An 18,674-nucleotide genomic window follows, 5' to 3' on the forward strand; every position below is an offset into this window, starting at 1 on the left:
CTATCAACTGAGCCAAATCGACTAGGGCGATTTAAAAAAAAACCCACAGTACTGAAAGGTAGGTGTTTCTTGTTTTCCCTTAGAAAATTTGCTTTTAAGTACATATTTCCATTTTATAAAAATACTGAGACTTAGAAAATCGGAGCGTGCCTGAGGTCACAGAGCTCATAAGTAGAAGAAATGGGATTTGAACTCTGTGTGACTCTAAGCTGGTGTCCATGTTGCTTACTGGCAATAGAGAGGTGGCCGCCTGTCCGGCCCCTTCTTTTTGGAGAACATGGGCAGGCTGGCTGGATGAGTCGCTGCATGCGGGGAGCTGATTCTGGCTGCTATTGTCAGGAATGCTTGGGACCTGGAGCCGCAGTGATATGGAGGAATTCTATCCCTGGCTGTTCCAGACACCCCCTGGGGTCCAAGTCCCTCTGTCAGCAAGTTTATACCACCGTCAACTGTGTGAATGTTGTATCCTCCAAGGAACTGAATTGAATGTAAGAATGTCTTCAACTGCTCAGTCAAGAGTCCCATGAAAACATACTGGGAAAGACAATTTATCACTTTCTGCTGAGCCCTGGCCACACTCCTCTGGCATGTGCTGGCTCTTATTTGTGTCAGTCAAATACTGCAGTCCTTGGGCATCTTGCCTTGAACCCTCTCGTGAGCTAATCTGTGTGAGTAATTAAAACCGTCTGCCCCATAGTTCCTAGACTTCACGTGGGTGAGGCTTTCACAGAATCCTTTCCAAGGTGGCCCTTCCCGCTGTGGGCGGTCCTCTGCGTGCCTGGAGAGGGTTGGTGAGACCTGAGCTGCAGAGATGCTGGCTGTGGTCAGGTAGAGGGTGGCCCTGGAGTTTCCATGGTGGGTGGTAGTGCAATCTCACTGGTGCAGGCTCTTCCCGGGTTGCCAATGACCTTGGAGATTTTCAAAGGTGAAGGCTGAGAATAGATCTTCCTGTTTAAAAACTCTCCCAACTGTGTATCACATAAATGTTTCTACCAGGCCTTTTATATTATTTTTATTTTTATCCTTACCCGAGGATATGTTTTTATTGATTTTAGAGAGAGAGAGGAGGGAAACACCCATTGGTTGGCTCCCATACATGCCCCAACTGGGCATCAAACACACAACCTAGGGCCCTGACTAGGAACCGAACCCACAACTTTTTGGTGTAGGGAACGACACTCCAACCATCCCACCAGCTAAGCCACCCTGGCTAAGGGCTCCACCAGGCTTTTTGATGTCTTTAGAGAAATACAACTCTTTGAGTGAAGAGTAAGAGCAGGTGTGAGGAGGAGAAAAGTGTCCTCCATCAATCCAAATGTCATCAAATGTTCAGGAGGGTCAAAGGAGAAAGAATTTACCATATTTGTTTATGATTTGAGACATAGTGTAAGTCTGTGGGGATTTTTTTATTTGAAATGGAAAACTTTTGTACGACAGCTTTGCATTCTGCTTTTTAAATATTTTTACTTTTATTTTTCAATTACATTCAATATTATTTTGTATTAGTTTCAGGTGTACAGTGGTTGGGCAATCATATACATTACAAAGGATCCCCCTGATATTTCAAGTATCCACCTGGCCCCATACATAGCTATTACAATATTACTGACTATATTCCCTATCCTGTACCTTACATCCCCATGCCTATACCAGAACCACCAATTTGTATTTCTTAATCCCTTCACCTTTTTCGCCCTGCCCCCCTCCCCTCTTCCCTTTGGCAACATCAGTCTGTCCAACACACTTTTAACAAGCGCCTGACCTGTGCTAGGCCGGGGCCCACAGCACCCCTGCAACTCTAGCAGAGAGAGGACTTCTTCAGCCACCAGGAAACAGCCTGACCCAGCCTGGTTGGCAGGCGCCCACCTGGGCGCGGCTCCAGCACAGCTGCTGCAGGCTGGTGGGAAAAGCCAGGCGCAGAGCCTGTGGGCAGTTCCCGCCTCGGGACCCTGGTAGGCCAGGCCTGCGCCCCGCAGGCTCACGTGTGCCGCTGCCCCCCCCCCGCCACAGGACCACCCGGGCCTGAGCTCCTATGGACTGCAGAGTCCGTCCTGGTGCCGCCCTTTGCAGTTGGACTGACATTGTACCACCTGCCTCCTCTGCACCTCCAGCCAGGGCTCAGGTCTAAATGCATCATCTGGGTGGCAGGTGGCCCATGCTGCCAATGCCCAGGTGAGCCAGCTGAGCTGCAGCGGTGGGACCACCCTGAGCTGGTTCCCTACAGGCCACCTCACCCCCTGCAGCCAGGGTCTGGGATGGAGGGGCTGCACCTGAGCTCAAGCTCAGACCCGCAACAGCCCCCAGGAAACAGCCTGACCTATCCTGGTTGGCAGGCGACCACCAGGGGAGCGGGCAAGGCCTCGGGTCTGCAGTGGGTTATGGTAGAATGAAGGCCTCGTGGAAGGGGTGGCCCGGCACTCCATCTACCCAAGCTCTGCTCTGCACGTTGGCTTCTACCTGAAGGTTTTTCGCTCCTGAGGGCTGCATGGGTGCCCATGAAAAATGAATTTTGACAAAGCATTAAGGCAAAGATGGACATTTTGTTTTTTAAATGTTCAGTTTTTTAAAATATATATATTTTTATTGGTTTCAGAGAGGAAGGGAGAGGGAGAGAGAGTGATAGAAACATCAATGATGAGAGAGAATCATTGATCGGCTACCTCCTGCTGCCCCCCACTGGGGATCGAGCCTGCAACCTGGGCATGTGCCCCTGACAGAATCAAACCCGGGACCCTTCAGTTCACAGGTCGACCCTCTATCCACTGAGGCAAACCAGCTAGAGCAAAGGAAAGATGAGCATTTAATAGAAAATGGGATAAAAAACATGAAGAGGTAATTTCCTAAAAAAAAGCAATATAAGTGACCAATAAGCAGGGGTGGAGTGTGGTGGTGGTGGTGGTGGTGGGGGGTGGCACGAGGCTCAACCTCACTGGCAACAAAAGAAATGCTAGTCACAGCAAGATACCTTTTTCTGCTTATCAGGTGGGAGAAAGTTTGAAAACATGGTCATAGCTGGAATGTTTGAGGATATGGGGAACCTACATCCTGCCTTTGACATGAATATTGGCGCAGTCTTTCTGAAGGGCAGTTAATATACAAAAGTGTTCACTTTTCACCAGCTCTTTGACCCAGCAATTTTACTATTGGGAATTTATTCCGAGACGATGGACAGTTTAGCGACAAAGATATTAATTGCAAACATCTTTATAGTAGTAAAAATCAAAAAATAATGATAGCCCTGGCCAGGTAGCTCAGTTGGTGAGAGCATCATCCTGATACTCCAAGGCTGTGGGTTCGTTCCCCGGTCCAGACACATACAAGAGTCAACCAATGAATGCATGAATAAGTGGTACAACAAATTGATGTTTCTCTCTCTCAAGTCAATCAATAAATTGAAAATTAAGAAAAAATGTGATAAGATTATTGTAACCGAAACCCAAGTTCTGTTGCCTGCCGCCACAAAAACCAAACTCGTTACACAGAGCGGGACTCTTGTCACAAAGCCCATCTCCCCATCCCAGAGCAGGCAGAGGTTTTTATAAGGAGGGGGAGGCAAGTCAGAACAAAGAGATCAAGGGGAGGGGGTTGAAAAGTTCTCTACGGCCGAAACCGGTTTGGCTCAGTGGATAGAGCGTCAGCCTGCAGACTGAAAGGTCCCAGGTTCGATTCCGGTCAAGGGCATGTACCTGGGTTGCAGGCACATCCCCAGTGGGAGATGTGCAGGAGGCAGCTGATCGATGTTTCTCTCTCATCGATGTTTCTAACTCTCTATCTCTCTCCCTTCTTCTCTGTAAAAAATCAATAAAATATATTTAAAAAAAAAAAAGTTCTCTACGTGCAGGCCAGACAGTCATTCCCATAAGGACCTGGAAACCGGTCAAGAGATGGTCTGTTGTGCATCATCCCAGCCTTCACCATCCTGGTTCTATGTTTGAAGGTCAGCAGACTTCCCGGAACTGGGCTGCAGGTCCGAGTCTTTATCTTCTGGTTAGTTCCTAGGATTCTTACACAAACATGCTGCAAGCTACCTGTTAGTCAGAGTCAGCATCTACAGAAACAATGTCAAATGAATGGGGTGGGTTACAGTTCCCACTGCTACATTATAAGATGGAATATTGAGGCCCTAGCTGGTTTGGCTCAGTGAATAGAGCGTCAGCCTGTGGACTGAAGGGCACATGCCCGGGTTGTGGGCTTGATCCCCAGTAGGGGGCGTGCAGGAGGCAGCCGATCAATGATTCTCTCGCATCATTGATGTTTCTATCTTTATCTATCCCTTCCTCTCTGAAATCAATAAAAATATATTTTAAAAAAAGATTGAATACTGTGTAATAAAAGTTTCGTAAAATAAGAGGCAATGAGGCATAATGTTTGCAATATATTGAGAAATGTGAAGAGCAGTTTACAAAGCACTATGTAGATGATTCCAGTTTTTTTAAATTTTATTTTATTGTTGAAAGTATTACAGATGTCCCCTCTTTTCCCCCCTCTGCCCTGCCTCCACCCATCTCCCACCCACCCCACGCCTTCACCTGCCTATTGTCTGTGTCCGTGGGCTTATAAATTCTTTGGTTAATCTCTTCCCACCCTCCCTCCTGCCCTCCCTCAGATCTGTTCGTCTGTTTCTCGCTTCCATGTCACTGGTCCTATCTTGTTCATCAATTTATTTTGTTCCTTACACTCCACATATAAGTGAGATCATGTGATATTTGATGATTCCAATTTTGAAAAGCAAATATTTATGTACAGAAAAGGGTTGTAAGAGGTACACACCACAGTGGTATTAGCAGTTACCTCTGACAGTGGTGCTGCAAATGATTTTTCTTTCTTTTACTTATGGCATTGTCCACATTTTTATCACCAGCTGGTATAACTTTGGCAATAAAAAGCAACAACAACAAAACCCCATAAAAGTTATTTTTAAAAGAGGAGAGAAGCAGCTGGGTGCAATCATTTACAATTCCCCAGAGCAAGGAGTAGGAGAAAGCCGTACAAAAGAAGCAAACATTTCAGGAGCACTTTTCTAGAAAGATTTAGGAGTTGAACACTGGCCATTCCCACAGATTAGAGATTCCAAGATGATGGGTGGAGCAGTTTATAGATATGCACACCCAGAGGTTAAGATTTCTTTTTTAAAAATGAAGGAATATTTTCTTTCATTTCTTTTTGAGATAAGAATAGGCGGACTGGAGGCCACTGTAGCTCTGGTGAGAGGGAGACCGTGGGAGGTGGTAGACACGGGCTGGCCTGCAGGGAAGCTGTCTGGGGCAGTAAGCACAGCGGCAAAGGACACAGCCCAGGTCAGCCTGCTGCCCTCGTCCACATCCTGGCTTGCCACTTACCATCGATGCAACCTCAGGCAACTCGCTGAACACCTCTATGCCTCCTATCCTCCTGGGCTCACAATGGTGTTTATTAAGTGAATGAATGCCCTAATAGTTTATTTTCCCTTTTATCGCATTTGCAAATATTTGTAGATTTTCTAGCTATTCTCTTATTATTGGTTTATAGCTTAATTCTATTATAGTCAGGCAACACATTCGGTGTGACTTCATTAAATGTGGTGAATCTTGCTTTATGACCCAACTTAGGGTCCCTTTGGGTTAATTGTGCATGTGAACTTGAAGTGAATCTGTCTTCTGTAGTCCTTGAATACGGTGGATAGAACCTTGTCAATTAGTCATGTTTGTTAATCATGTCCTTCATATCTTCAGTGCAAGGATCTTTTTGTTGCTTCCATCAGTGACTGACAGAGGTGTGTAGAACCTCCCTCTATGATTACAGATTTCTCAATTCTTTCCTGTTAAATCTGTCAATATTTATTTTATTCATACTGAATCTATGTCTTCTTGGCAGATTGGCTCTTGCATCATCATAATCTGTCCCTTTTTGTCTACAGTAATGTTTCTTGTCTAAAAGTGACTTTATCTGACTTCGTACCAGTTATTTTTGTGCATTGAATATCTTTTTCCATCCTTTTACTGTAAACCTCTGTCTTCTGAAAAAAACATAAAGTAATATTGTTTTGTTAAATCATCTGATGTCATTCTTGATATATTTGGGTTTAAATCCACCACCTTACTATTTTTTTTATTGTGACAACTATTTTGTGTTATTTTTTTCTCTACTTTAATTTGGATTAATCAGTATCTATAATAATAAAAGCATAACATGCTAATTAGACCGGATAGCCTGACGTCCTTCTGGATGAAGCTGTGATGGCAGGGGCTGAGGCAGAGGCGGTTAGAGGTGATGAGGCAGGCAGGCGAGTGGTTAGGGGTGATGAGGCAGGCAGGCATAGTTGTTAGGGGCGATCAGGCAGGCAGGCATAGTGGTTAGGGGCGATCAGGCAGGCAGGCATAGTGGTTAGGGGTGATCAGGCAGGCAGGCAAGCAGTTAGGAGCCAGTGGTCCTGGATTGCAGGATTAGGCCTAAACTGGCAGTTAGACATCCCCCGAGGGGTCCTGGATTGGAAGAGGGTGCAGGCCGGGCTGAGGGATCCCTCCCCCTTGCACGGATTTTGTGCACCGGGCCTCTAGTTTTTTTATAATTTCATCACCCCTCCCCTTAGTACCCTCTTCATGCTACTTTGCTTTTACTCTTATGGTGATTACAACATGCACCTATTAGACTTTACAAAGTCTAATAGAAAATAGTACTTTTACCACTTCCAGACAATGCAAGAACCTTGAAACGCGGTTCATTTAACCCCCTCCTACCTTTTGTGCTGTTGTTGCCATGCTTTTAATGATGCATAGACAGGGGTGGGCAAAATGAGCTTTACAGTTGTGGGTATGAGAAACAGAGTTTATCCTTGTGTTATTATTATTTATTAATTATTGTATTACTTATTTGTATTATAACTGTAAACCTACTTGTGCCCACCCGTATTTTAAACCCATGAGTCATTTTATTGTTTTCACAAGGTTGATCCTCATTTAGATTTACCTACATAGCTGCCCCTCCTATACCCTCTTTCCTCCTGCTCCTCCATACTAATATTTTGGATCAGTTTTCCTTTGGCCTGAAGAACTTTTTTTACTATTAACATTTTATGGATCCTCTGCGAACAAATTCTCTCCATTTTTGTTTGTCTGCAAGGTCATTGTTTTACCTTCATTCTCTCCAGCAGTTCCAGGATTCTAGGTTGAACTGCTATTGTTTTCATCCTTTTGAAAATGCCATGCCATTGCCTCCCTGGTCTCCTTGTTTTCTGTTAAGAGTTCAGCTGTTGGTCTTCTGTTGCTCCTTTTATACTCTGGCTGCTTTTAAGGTTTTCTGCCTTGGATTTTCTGCAGCTGGGTTTTGACGTGCTCAGACATGGTTTCTATGTAAACTATACTGCTTGGGCTGATAATCTGTCATCAATTTTAAATAATTCTTGGCTGTTATCTCTTCAAACAGTTCTTTCCTACGTCCTCTCTCTCCTCTCCTGGGGAATTCCAAGTATGTGGATGCGGGAGCTTTCTAACAATAGAACACTGCTCTGCTCTAACTTGGGCCCCTTCCACTCCAGCCGGGGCCTAATTAACAGCCCCACCTCCTGTTAGAAGGCTCTGAACTCCTGGTTTTGTTCTGGGAGGCTGCCCCAAGCCGGCTCCTCAGCCTCCTGGCCACTGGCTTGGGAACTGGCGAATGCCTGGAGGGGAAAAGCAGACAGAGGTGCTAGGCTCGCCTCAGTGCACTTCCTGTCTCTCTTGCTGCCTCTAGTGTTCCACTGTCTTCAGATATATGCCTTCAGAACTTTATCTGCCTATTCCCGTTGCTCTTGTCCAGTCTATCTAATACAAGCTGGTCTGCTGAAGCCAGAAACATGAGGTGCTGTGTGTAAATGACACAGTGATGGCTTTGCCTCTTGGGGCTGCAGCTGTGAAACTGCCTCTCGCCAAGTGACATCATCCCTCCTGGGCAGCTCTGGGCAGTTATCTGGTCCTTCATTGATGGTGGTGAGCCATGAGGAGTACAATTAGCCTGCCCTCTGGACCTGGTTAAAATGAAATGTACTATGTCACCCTTTAGTTTCCACCTCCTGGTCCTGGTTTTGTGTTTGGGGGGAAGCGGGGGGCGGGGGGGGCATATGCCAAGCGAATTTCCTTTTCCACGAGACACACCTGCAGTCCCTTTAAGACAGTTGTTCCCTCTCTCTGAATTATGAAAGGGCCAAGGCACATGATCTTGTTTTATGACCTTACCCTGGAACTCTGGGAGGCAGGCTCAGTCTGGGCCTAGTGACCATGATCTTGAGAATTTTACATTTTTATTTATCAGCTGCTCCTGTAGTGTTTGTTAGATGTCATTCATTCGATCTCCAAAACAATGCTGTGAGCTAGATATAATTATCATCCACTCCACATACGGGAAACTGAAGCACAGAGAAGTGAAGCATTTTGCCCAAGGCCGTAGAGCTAGTAAGGGTCAGAATGCGGATTCAAACTCTGATTATCTGGCTCCAGAATCCGCTCTTCCCCACTCTGCTGTCCAGCCCTCCTTCCCCGATGACAGGCCACTCGGCCTCTTTTCCGTTTGCCCTGAAGAACTCTATGCCTCTCCTCTGCAAAGAGCAGGCTGCTCTCAGCCCCTGCACCCCTCGGGGACAGGATCTATGAACTGTCACCAGGGCACCCTTGGCCTCCCCGAGGGTGAGATGTGCGTGAAGGCTGCACTCCGAGGCTGCTGCTTGCGGAAGCCACAGTTCAGCCCAGGACGAGCCCTGTGTCCAGCTGTTCAAGGGGCTTTGCCACTGACCTTCTCACTCCGCGGCCTTGGCCGTCTCATGGTCCAGAGTATAAGGCATGCTCCCGCCAGAGGCACGGTGGGCGTGTGCCGGTGTCTGAAGGCAGAGCCCAGGGGGTCAGATGTGTGCGCAGAGGGAACAGCTGCCCAGGAGCAAGTAGGGACAGACTCCAGGCCTCCCGCTGTTATTCTCAGCCCCTGGAAGAGGCTACTTCCATCCAGGTCAGCAAAGGTCCAGAAGGAGGGAGGACCTTACATGGGAGTTCCCGAGAGTCAGGGTAGCATTTCCCCAGCGGTTTGGGCCCTGGAACGTTCAAGAAACAGGTCCAGGAACCTATACCGTTCACTCTGGAGGAGCCAGAGAAGTCCTGCCCTTAAGAAGTTTGTGACCTTCTTGGGGGACGTCTGGGGAGGGTGAGAAGAATGTCTAGATAATAAGCCTGTCTTGGAAGCGGGATGTTCCCAAGGAGGGATTTGAGCTGGGCCCTGTAGCTTGAGAAGGTGTAAGAGGTGGGAAGAGAGAGAGTTCTGGGGACCTTCTGCTAGCCCTTCCCACCTGCTCTCTCCCTCCACCAACCCCTGTGCCCAGGAGGCCAACCCATGCAGACTCCACCAATGGGCTTGGGTTTGCCCAATGGGAGGCACAGGAGGAGAGTGAGGCCAGGTATTTCTTGCCCCTGCCTCTGTTGCTGTGGGTTGGCTCTGAGACCCCTCACTAAGGCCACAGCTCCAAACAGGTGGCCCTCTGAGCTTAGCCACTCTCGCCAGCTCTGGTAACCACGTCCTCCCTGCGCTTCCAGCCTGGGTGCCAACAGTGCCTCTATGGCCAGCCCAGGTATTACTGTTATCTTTGCTCCTAGCTCTGTAAATAGTCTTTTTTTTAAAAAAATTTTCTTTTATTGCTTAAAGTATTACAAAGAGTATTGCATATGTCTCCTTTTTTTTCCCCTTGACCTTTCCAGGCCTCCCCTACCCCCCAGTGTCTTGTGTCCATTGGTTATGCTTATATGCATGCATACAAGTCCTTCGGTTGATCTCTTTTTTAAAAAAAAATATATTTTATTGATTTTTTACAGAGAGGAAGGGAGAGGGATAGAGAGTTAGAAACATCAATGAGAGAGAAACATCGATCAGCTGCCTCCTGCACACCTCCTACTGGGGATGTGCCCGCAACCAAGGAACATGCCCTTGACCGGAATCGAACCTGGGACCCTTCAGTCCGCAGGCTGACACTCTATCCACTGAGCCAAACCGGTCAGGGCTCGGTTGATATCTTACCCCCCTCCCTCCCACCCCCAACCCTCCCCGGCCTTCCCGCTGTAGTTTGACAGTCTGTTTGATGCTGCTCTGCCTCTGTATCTATTTTTGTTCATCAGTTTATAATGGTCTTTTTTTTTTTAATTGCTTAAAGTATTACAAAGGGTATTACATATGTGTCCTTTCTTTTTTCCCCCGCCCTTGACAATCCCCTGGCCTCCCCTACCCCCCAGTGTCTGATGTCCATGGGTTATGCTTATATGCATGCATACAAGTCCTTCGGTTGATCTCTTACCCCCCTACCTCCTGCACCCCAACCCTCCCTGGCCTTCCCGCTGCAGTTTGACAATCAGTTTGAGGCAGCTCTGCCTCTGTATTATTATTGTTCATAAGTTTATAATGGTCTTTATTATCCCTGAATGAGTGAGATCATGTGGTATTTTTCCTTCATTGACTGGCTTATTTCACTTAGCATAATGCTCTCCAGTTCCATCCATGCCGTTGCAAATGGTAAGAGTTCCTTCTTTTTTACAGCAGCATAGTATTCCATCGTGTAGATGTACCACAGTTTTCTAATCCATTCATCTACTCATGGGCACTTAGGCTGTTTCCAGATCTTAGCTATGGTGAATTGTGCTGCTATGAACATATGGGTGCACATATCTGTTCTGATTGGTGTTTCTGGTTTCTTGGGATATATTCCTAGAAGTGGGATCACAGGGTCAAATGGGAGTTCCATTTTTAACTTTTTGAGGAAACTCCATACTGTCTTCCATAGTGGCTGCACCAGTCTGCATTCCCACCAGCAGTGCACAAGTGTTCCTTTTTCTCCACATCCTCTCCAGCACTTGTCGTTTGTTGATGATAGCCATTCTGACAGGTGTGAGATGGTACCTCATTGTTGTTTTGATTTGCATCTCTCGGATGATTAGTGACTTTGAGCATGTTTTCATATGTCTCTTGTCTTTCTGAGTGTCCTCTTTTGAAAAGTGTGTATTTAGGTCCTTTGCCCATTTTTTGATTGGATTGTTTATCTTCCTTTTGTTAAGTTGTATGAGTTCCCTATAAATGTTGGAGATTAAATCCTTATTGGTGATAACATTGGCAAATATGTTCTCCCACGCAGTGGGCTTTCTTGTTGTTTTGTTGATGGTTTCTTTTGCTGTGCAGAAGCTTTTTATTTTGATGTAAATAGTCTTTTAAAACACTCGCCTCAAATTAAGTCTTCCTGTGCTTCATTTTCTGCCAGGAATCTTGTGGGGGAAAAAAGCAATTCAGAGATAGGGGAAGGTGGGTGGGCAGAGGGGGAGGGAGTGCACAGACCTTTCTGGCTGAAATGAAAGGTGAAAGAAGAGAGGAAGTTGGAGTCTAGGGTGTGAAGGCCTTTAACTACTAAGCAAAGGAGTAGGACAGTGATGGCGAACCTTTTGAGCTCGGTGTGTCAGCATTTTGAAAAATCCTAACTTAACTCTGGTGCCGTGTCACATACAGAAATTTTTTGATATTTGCAACCATAGTAAAACAAAGACTTATATTTTTGATATTTATTTTATATATTTAAATGCCATTTAACAAAGAAAAATCAACCAAAAAAATGAGTTCGCCTGTCACCTCTGACACGCGTGTCATAGGTTCGCCATCACTGGAGTAGGAAGTCCCTGGAGATTCTGGAGATTTCTGTAACCCGCATCTCTCCTCTCTTCTAGGAGCTCCTGCCGGTAGCCTAAAGCACCCACTGCCTTCCCCGCTCCGAGAGGCTGTCCAGCCAGAGGGTAGGCATGGTGAGGCTGGAAGGCCCCTGCCTCTGCAGCTGCCTGGCTGTGCTCTCCCTCCTCCCCTGGCGGAGCCTGGCGCAGTACGAGAGCTGGCCCCACTACCCGGAGTACTTCCAGCAGCCCGCGCCCGAGTACCACCGGCCTCAGGTGCCCTCCGATGTCGCCAAGATCCAGCTGCGCCTGGCGGGGCAGAAGAGGAAGCACAGTGAGGGGCGGGTGGAGGTGTACTATCAGGGCCAGTGGGGCACCGTGTGCGATGATGACTTCTCCATCCACGCTGCCCACGTCGTCTGCCGGGAGCTGGGATACGTGGAGGCCAAGTCCTGGACGCCCAGCTCCTCCTACGGCAAAGGGGAAGGTAACACTCTGTGCTTTGGAACTAGGGCGCGTCCCCTGGAAACCCCGGGAAGGGCTGCCTGCGGTTAGCCTGGGAAAGGAATCTGCAGTCGCTGTCAAGTCTGAATTCCTGATAATTCCATCTGGGCAGCCTTCTGCGTTTGTGCAAGAAGGTGGGAGTGGCGAGGTGCTGGGGAACCCTACAGTGACCAACGGGCCTGCTTGCCAGATTCCCCGGTTTTAGTGCACAAAGTCTGGTGTCCTCGGTGAACCAAACTGGTGGGTGCCTGAGGCAGGGGCTGAGTCGGTCTGTGCTCCTCTCCCCCAGCATGTGGCCCGGCTGGGGCTGCGGCGGCCAGCGGAGCTGGTGCCTTCCTCCCCACCAACCTTCCCAGGACTTCCTTCTGCTCTTTCTCACAAAGGCCGCCAGAGGCCACGTTCTGACTCCACACACTCCTGTCCCTAGTTCAACACTCAGGTGCTGTTTTGAGCTTGGCCATAGCAGGAACATACTTGCTTTGGGTTAATCACTAACTAGAGGCCCGGTGCATGAAATTCATGCACTGGGGGGGGGCGGGGTGTCCCCTCAGCCCAGCTTATACCCTCTCCCATCCGGGACCCCTTAGGGGATGTCCAACTGCCAGTTTAGGCCCAATCCTTAAACTAGCAGTCGGACATCCCTCTCACAATCCTGGACCACTGGATCCTAATCGCTCACCTGCCTGCCTGCCTGGTCGCCTCTAACTGTCCCCCCTCCCCCTGCCAGCCTGATCACCCCTCACTGCCTCTGCATGTAGCCTGGTCACCCCTAACTGCCCGCCGCTGCCAGCCAGGTTGCCCCCAACTGCCCGCTCCCTGCTGGCCTGGTCGCTCCTAACTGCCCCCCCCTCTGGCCTGGTCACCCCTCACTGCCCCCCTGCCAGCCTCATTGCCCCCAACTGCCCCCCTGCTGGCCTGGTCGCCCCCAACTGCACCCCCTTCTGGCCTGGTCACCCCCAACTGCCCCCCCACCAGCCTGGTTGCCCCTCATGGCCCCCCCACCAGCCTGGTCACCCCACGCAGCCTGCTGTTCAGTTGTTTGGTCATCTCTCACTAACCCCCCTGCCGGTCTAGTCACCCCATGCAGCCTGCTGTTCAGTCATTTGGTCGTCCCTCACTAATCCCCCTGCTGGCCTGGTCATAGGCAGCCATTGTGAGGGTGTGAGGATTAATTTGCATATTACCTCTTTATTATATAGAATGGGGAAGGGGGAAGAGCTTTGAGGGAGGGCAGGTGTTGGAACCTAGAACCTGAGTACAGTCCTGCTGCTGACCTAACTAACTCTGTCCTTAAGCACAAGATGCTATTCTTCTTTGCCCTCAGTTTCCCACTCTGGAAGCTGGGCTCTCAAGAACTTTTGAGCCCTGGCTGGTTTGGCTCAGTGGACAGAACTGTCAGCCTGCAGACTGAAAGGTCCCAGGTTCAATTCCGGTCAAGGGCACATGCCTGGGTTGCGGGCTTGACCCCTAGTGGGGAGCATGCAGGAAGCAGCTGACCAATGATTCTCTCTCTCCTTTTCTCTTCCTCTCTGAAATCAATATATATATATATATAAATTTTGAAACTTTCACAGTTTATGAGCCTAAGTTGGAAAGTAAATTCAGATGGAGAGCATTATTTAAAAAAAAATAATCCAGAAGTGGAGAGTTGGCATCCCTGAGTTGGTAAAGCAACTTGACTGCCTGGACGAAAGCAGAGGTGCCCAGAGACTCATCTGGGACCAGTGGAGTAATGCCAGCTGACGGCATAGGCATCCCTGGGGGGCCTCACCCATGGTACTCTGGGCGAGGGTCTGGGCTGGAGTCTAGAACTCTGTGGCTTTTGGAAACCTCCCAAGTGACTGTGTACATAGCCAGGTTTGGGGTTCATTGAATTAGGTCATTATTATGGTCCCTTGAAGCCCTGGCTTTCTGTTATTCTAGAAGCTATCGGAGAAAGGAAACCCCATGTCATGCATGTCTCACTTCTGTGCAATTGAACATATCCTGTTGGAGTAACCGCACTTAGAGTGACATGTTCTCTGACGCTGACTCTGGGTTTCTAGGAGGAACGAGTTAGCAAGTGCTGGGCTCTTAAATCCATTTCCTGTCTTCTTTACAAAACTCCAGACACTTCTCCATAGTCACACATCTCTGTTTATTCTGCTAGTTGAGTGATTTGGGGGTAGCATCAACTTTGTTTTCTATTCCAGGCTGTCTAAGCCTAAATATTTTATTTATTTTATTATTTTCGATGGGTTTTTTTAATTGATTTTAGAAATAGAGGAAGGGAGAGGGAGAGATAGAAACATTGATAAGAATAACAACATCCATCCACTGCCCGCTGCACGCCCCCTACTGGGGATTAAGCCTGCAACCTGGGCATGTGCCCTACTGGGAATTGAACTCATGACCTCTTGGTACATGAGTCAACGCTCAACTACTGAGCCACACCAGCCAAGCTAAGCCTAAATATTTATAACAAGCACTTTCTAATGACTGTGGGGTTTGTTTGTTTTTTACAGCAATAACTTTATTTTATTTCTACCCAAACTTAAAATTTATCTGTCATCAGACAAAATGGGTGTGGTCCCCCCTCCACTTTCATCTGCCCAGGAGTGGGCAAGGGGTGGCTGGAGAGGTGGTGATCTGGCTCAGATTTTGTCATTCAGGTTTGATGACAGGAGAAAAGTTCAAAGGAGTAGAGGAATTCAAATCGTGGTCCATGGAAGGTGCTGCATGGAGGAGTGACGGATAGTTGCAAGCTAGGGTCAGTGGATTGTGGGTCACTGCAGAGATTGCAATACTAGAAGAAGTCTGCTAGAGAGATGGGGTAGGGACATGGGCACAGGGCACAAGGATACAAATGGAGATGGGCGGTATGGTATGGTTATTGGTAATGACGAGGTCTATGGCTATGGGATAGTAGCTGACGTAGGGCGGAGGAAAGTCACTGGAGAGAGGAGGTTGAGTGACAATGAGTCCAAAAGCACTGGAAAGGTAATCTGTGTGGATATTGAAACCATCAAGACATAGGAAAGAAGTATCAAAGAGAGGAAGGGAGAAACAGATGCTATAATAATTTAACATGCTATCCATATAAAGTGGTAAATTGATTTATATGATGGGAGACCTTTTAAATATAAATATTTGATTTAATCCAGTGTTTCTCAACCTTGGCTGCACATTAGAATCACCTGGGAATCTTTTTAAAATCCTGATTTCTGGGCCTCATCCTCCGGAAATTCTGTTTCTTTGTTACTAATGTTGTGGCCCCACCCCATAAGAAAGAAACAGAATTTCCAGAGGATGAGGCCCAGAAATCAGGATTTTAAAAAGATTCCCAGGTGATTCTAATGTGCAGCCATGGTTGAGAAACACTGATTTAATCAGTTAGGATTTTTAGCACTGGGTTCATAGTGGGAACTTAGTCAATATTGATTCATGCCAATTTGGGAGATTATTAAGAACAGGTGGCAAACAGTACATGGCGTAGTGACCAGAGATTGCGACGAGGCTGTGGGTGTGTTCCCCTAGGCCAGTGATCGGCAAACTGTGGCTCGAGAGCCACATGCGGCTCTTTGACCCCTTGAGTGTGGCTCTTCCACAAAATACCGACTTCTGCGCATGGGCCACGAAGTTTCAATCCCACTGTACATGCGCGCCCACACTGTCCTAGGCTGACCCCGAGAGTCAGCTCTGTGGAGGAGCTGGGATGCGCAGCTGCTCCCCTCTGAGGAGATCCTCCTGGGGGGCTCACTGTCACCTACTCCTCTCAAGGTCACGGTGTAGTAAGGAAGCCAGGCAGTCCCCACAGCTCCTGGGTCTTCCAGCCTGGCCTGTCCACAGTCTTTTCTCTCAAAGTGCCTCCAGCCCTGTTAGAGGGTTCTAGAGGGACAGCTGCCCACTGCCCAGTGCAGATCAGTGACAACGCCCGCGGGTGACCAAGTGAGGCCCCGAAGATTCTAACTTGAACAATTCCCATTTCCCTGACAGCTCTGGTACTCACGTAGAAATTCATTTCTGATCTCCCTCTTCCAAATGGTCTGTGGATGTGTTTATACATCTCTTCTCCTTATGTTAGAAGCATTTCTTAGAGTACAGGAGTAGAAAGGGAGAAATGAAGTTTTGCTTCTGATAGACTGGCTTTTTGTGTCCAAGGTTTGACCCCGCTACCATGTGACCCAAATGCCAGCTGGTAGATGGCACCTGTTTCACTGAGCCTAGATCTGCCTCCAGTGGGCAGAGCCAGAGCTGGCCACTTTGGAATCAGGACAGTCTAGTTCAGGGGTGGGCAAACTTTTTGACTCGAGGGCCACAGTGGGTTCTTAAACTGGACCGGAGGGCCGGAACAAAAGCATGGATGGAGTGTTTGTGTGAACTAATACATGTTAACATTGCTGCTGGTGAAGGAGCGGAGGGGAGAGCAAGAGAACCCTCCGCTCTTTCGGCTCCGCGGGCCGGATAGAACAGCCGAACGGGCCGGATCCGGCCCGCGGGCCGTAGTTTGCTCATGGCTGGTCTAGTTGATGGGCACTAAGTAAACAGGAAAGAAATTGTAATGAATTCACGCCACATGAGAATACATGCATGGTGATGCTGTCTTGGGCTACAGAGAAGCTTGTATTTCCACCATCTAAGAAAAAAATAACTGGTGAGAATGTGCAAACAGTAGAATTGGGGGTGAATTGAAGCTTTTTAAGAAATCAGTTCTGCCTGGCCAGTGTGGCTCAGTGGTTGAGCGGCGACCCATGAATCAGGAGGTCATGGTTCGATTCCCGGTCAGGGCACATATCCAGGTGGTGGGCTCGATCCCCTGTGCGGGGCATGCGGGAGGCAGCCAGTCAATGGTTCTCTCTCATCATTGATGTTTCTATCTTTCCCTCTCCCTTCCTCTCTCTGAAATCAATAAAACATTAAAAAAGAAAGAAAGAAAGCAGTTCTTTGAGGTTAAGTTAGTTCCCACGAACACTCCAGGGGCTAATTGCAAACATTCCTATGAGAAGTTAAGCAGACCCTGGTGTAAATATTTTAGCTTTTCACGCTGCCTCTAGCCGTGTGCTATCTGGCTCCCCGTCCCTTCGCAAGGGCGGTTGCTCTCATTGCAGACGGGATGGGGCGCCGCTGCTCTCCACCGCCTCTGTCCCTTCAGCAGCTTTGCTTCAGAACGTTCCCGGAAAGAGGCCGCGTCCACCGTGGAGGGTCTTGTCCTTGCTGCTACTTAGCAAGACAAACATTGGTTTGTTGTTGAAACAGCGATCGGGTAGGGAGCATATGTTTCAGTGGAGCTTGATGGCTTGGAAACCAGGCCAAATTGAGAAACCAGTTGGAAAACCTCAGCCCAGATGTTTTCAATAGCTCTTTGTTCCCCTCACTGCGTCCAAAGCACTCCTGTTGGAGCCCCGACCAGCCGTCGGTCACAGTGGACACGTTTCATCGGGGCCTCGATGTCAGGAGACTGGCCCTGCGTCCTTCCTGACCTTCAGGGCCTCAGGGTCTCCTTGGTTTTCTCATCTCTACAATGGGAGTGTTTTTATCTGCTTCGTCCTGGCATCATGGAAACAACAGTAGTCATTGTTTTTCTGACCTACTGGGAGAAGGAAGGGGAAAGGGAGGTTGAAAATGTACTAGGAGCAAGATTATCTCATTGAGTATCCATGGCAACCTGTTTGTTGGTTGTCATTGTTTTCACTTTGGAAATGGGGAACAGGCTTGTTTAAGTAGTTGACCGAGTCATGAAGTACCCCAGCCTGAGAGAGAATGGGAAACCCTGTTATCTGCCCTCATTATACTATAGGGTTCTACATGGAGCATTAAGAAGAGTGACAGGCTTAACTGATTTTGTTTCCTTTCATGTTGTAGTGATGCTTATAAAAATCACTATTGAAAAACCCTGTAGCACTTTAAAAACTTTTTATTTTAATTATGGTAAAATACACATAACATTGAAAACATGCCATCTTGCCCTCGCCGGTTTGGTTCAGTGTATAGAGCACACTGAAGAGTCCCAGGTTCGATTCCAGTCAAGGGCACATGCCTGGGTTGTGGGTTCAATGGGGGGCATACAGGCAGCCGATCAATGATTCTCATCATCGATTCTCAACATTGATGTTTCAGTCTCTCTCTCTCCCACTCCCTTTCTCTCTGAAATCACTAAAAATATTAAACATACACACAAAAAACAAACATGCCACCTTGACTAGTTTCCAGTGTGCAGTTGGGCAGTGTTAAGTACATTCACATGGTGGTGCGACCATCTCCAGAACAATTCTTACCTTGGGAAACTGAAACTCTGTCCCCATTGAACAACCAGTCCCCATCCCGTCTCCTCCAACCCTGGCAGCCACCACTTTACGTTTGTCTCTATGCATTTTGACTTCACGAGGTACCTAGTAAATGGAAACATGCTGATTTGCCTTTTTGTGACTGGCCTATTTCACCTGTATTGTGCATGTGTTAGAATTTCCTTCCTTTTTTTTTTTTACAATTTCCCTCCTTTTTTAAGGCTGAATAATATTCCACTGTATGGATATACCACCTCTTGGCTATCCTATCTAA

At 47.8% G+C, this 18,674-nt stretch overlaps 1 protein-coding gene across 2 annotated transcripts in view; it reads left to right on the top strand.

Annotated features, from left to right (window-relative positions):
• Window positions 1-18,674, top strand: part of LOXL2 (lysyl oxidase like 2) — a 97,081-nt gene that overhangs the window by 18,667 nt on the left and 59,740 nt on the right. For both annotated transcript variants that reach the window (XM_059695977.1, XM_059695976.1), the window contains exon 2: window positions 11,694-12,120. In XM_059695977.1, coding sequence (XP_059551960.1) covers window positions 11,766-12,120 — 355 coding nt within the window. In that variant the 5' untranslated portion in view covers window positions 11,694-11,765. The remainder of the gene's footprint in view (window positions 1-11,693; window positions 12,121-18,674) is intronic.

The sequence above is a fragment of the Myotis daubentonii genome, chromosome 5 (genome assembly GCF_963259705.1).
Source record: "Myotis daubentonii chromosome 5, mMyoDau2.1, whole genome shotgun sequence".
In the NCBI taxonomy this organism is placed as follows: Eukaryota; Metazoa; Chordata; class Mammalia; order Chiroptera; family Vespertilionidae; genus Myotis; species Myotis daubentonii.